Genomic DNA, 1372 nt, shown 5'->3' with positions numbered 1-1372 from the left:
TGACCCATCACCTTTATCTATTTTTCACGTAATGTTAAAAGTATTATCGTTCTCATGTGGCATAAAAGGTAGTTAAGGTTTTACAAGTTTGACTGAATGCATTTTGGGTAGGATTAATAATGTCCCGTGAACAGAAGGAAGCACCTTCTTCGAACACTTACGGAACGAAATGAGAAAAGTAAAATCTCTCCCATTTTCGCATGACCTATTGAACACTCTATATATGCATCACCTACTCCTCTATCACCCCACATACACCTACAGATTTCATAGCATTAAACTTTCTTTAATTCCACAAGAAAACACAAAGCCACACAAGGTTCCATGGGATCAACGCTTTCTTGCATCCATGGTAGCAGTGTCTCGCGGCAGGTGCAGCACCCAACACAGCCGGCGCCAGTCAGGATCATCGCCGCCGACGGCTCGCTGAAGGAGCTCCCGGCCTCTCCCCTCGTCGCCGTCTCCGACGTTCTCGCCGGCGACGCCGAGGCCGCGTCGTTCTTCATGTGCAACTGCGACGCGCTCGACTTCAACGAGCAGCCCCCGGCTCTGCCCGCCGGCGAGCTGCTCCGGCCGGGGCAGATATACTTCATGCTCCAGGCGGCGATGCTCGGGCGCCCGCTGTCGAACGCCAGCATGGCCGCTCTGGCGGTGCGTGCAAGCGCGGCGCTCGCGCCCCCCGCGGCGAAGAAGGCGCAGCGGCGGGGGCGGGGGCGCGGCGGCAAGAAAACGGCGCGCGTCATCCCGGCCATGCAATAGGATGGCAAAGACGGCCGGCGAGGAGGAAGGTGCGTTCTACGCGAAGCTCAATGAGCAGCCTGCAAAGATTACCTGAGCTTTATGCATGGGTGTTACATACATGATCCAGCCCTAGCTGACAAGCTGACATCGTTGGAAGCTTCTGCTGGAGCTCCCACGGGCAACCAGTTACAGCCAAGCCTACCAGCTTGTTGGATTATCCTGGTAGTGGGTTTCGGGGACTCGTTTTACGCAGCTCAAAACTGTATTCAAGTCGGAGTCTTAGTTTGAATGTGTTTAGGACTTTGTAACGTACAATATGCACTGTCTAGTTCGAGTCGGAATTAGAGTCTAGAATCGGATCGTGGGATAGCACGATTCATGTTAGGATTCGAAGTTAGCAAGTCGCTATAAATATAGAGTTGTAATCCCTGAATTATATGCCAGATAGGTCGAAAAAAGTCGCAAGTTGAGAAAAATTGAATAGAGTAAAATTTTCCTCTAGAAATCTTTCAATCTGCCTCTGGTCTTTGTAGTTCTCGTCGAGTATTCGTCCTTGTATCCATGTCGGGAAGTTCGAGACTCACGTATAGCTACATGTTCACATGATCGAGTTCATACGCAGCGGACACAT

At 51.2% G+C, this 1372-nt stretch overlaps 1 protein-coding gene across 1 annotated transcript; it reads left to right on the top strand.

Moving 5' to 3' along the window:
* The first annotated feature begins 324 nt into the window (after positions 1–324).
* On the top strand, positions 325–759 carry LOC133917448 (uncharacterized). Its single transcript, XM_062361350.1, has one exon. The coding sequence runs from the start codon at positions 325–327 to the stop codon at positions 757–759; it is 435 nt and encodes a 144-aa protein (XP_062217334.1).
* Positions 760–1372: the final 613 nt, after the last annotated feature.

This window comes from Phragmites australis, chromosome 5 (genome assembly GCF_958298935.1).
Source record: "Phragmites australis chromosome 5, lpPhrAust1.1, whole genome shotgun sequence".
In the NCBI taxonomy this organism is placed as follows: domain Eukaryota; kingdom Viridiplantae; phylum Streptophyta; class Magnoliopsida; order Poales; family Poaceae; genus Phragmites; species Phragmites australis.
The sequence above is the reverse complement of the archived record's forward strand: the minus strand, read 5'-3'. Positions and strand labels throughout refer to the sequence as shown.

Bases quoted from the DNA above. Each gene is read 5' to 3' on its own strand.
- LOC133917448 (XM_062361350.1), top strand. From the start codon at position 325: ATGGGATCAACGCTTTCTTGCATCCATGGTAGCAGTGTCTCGCGGCAG.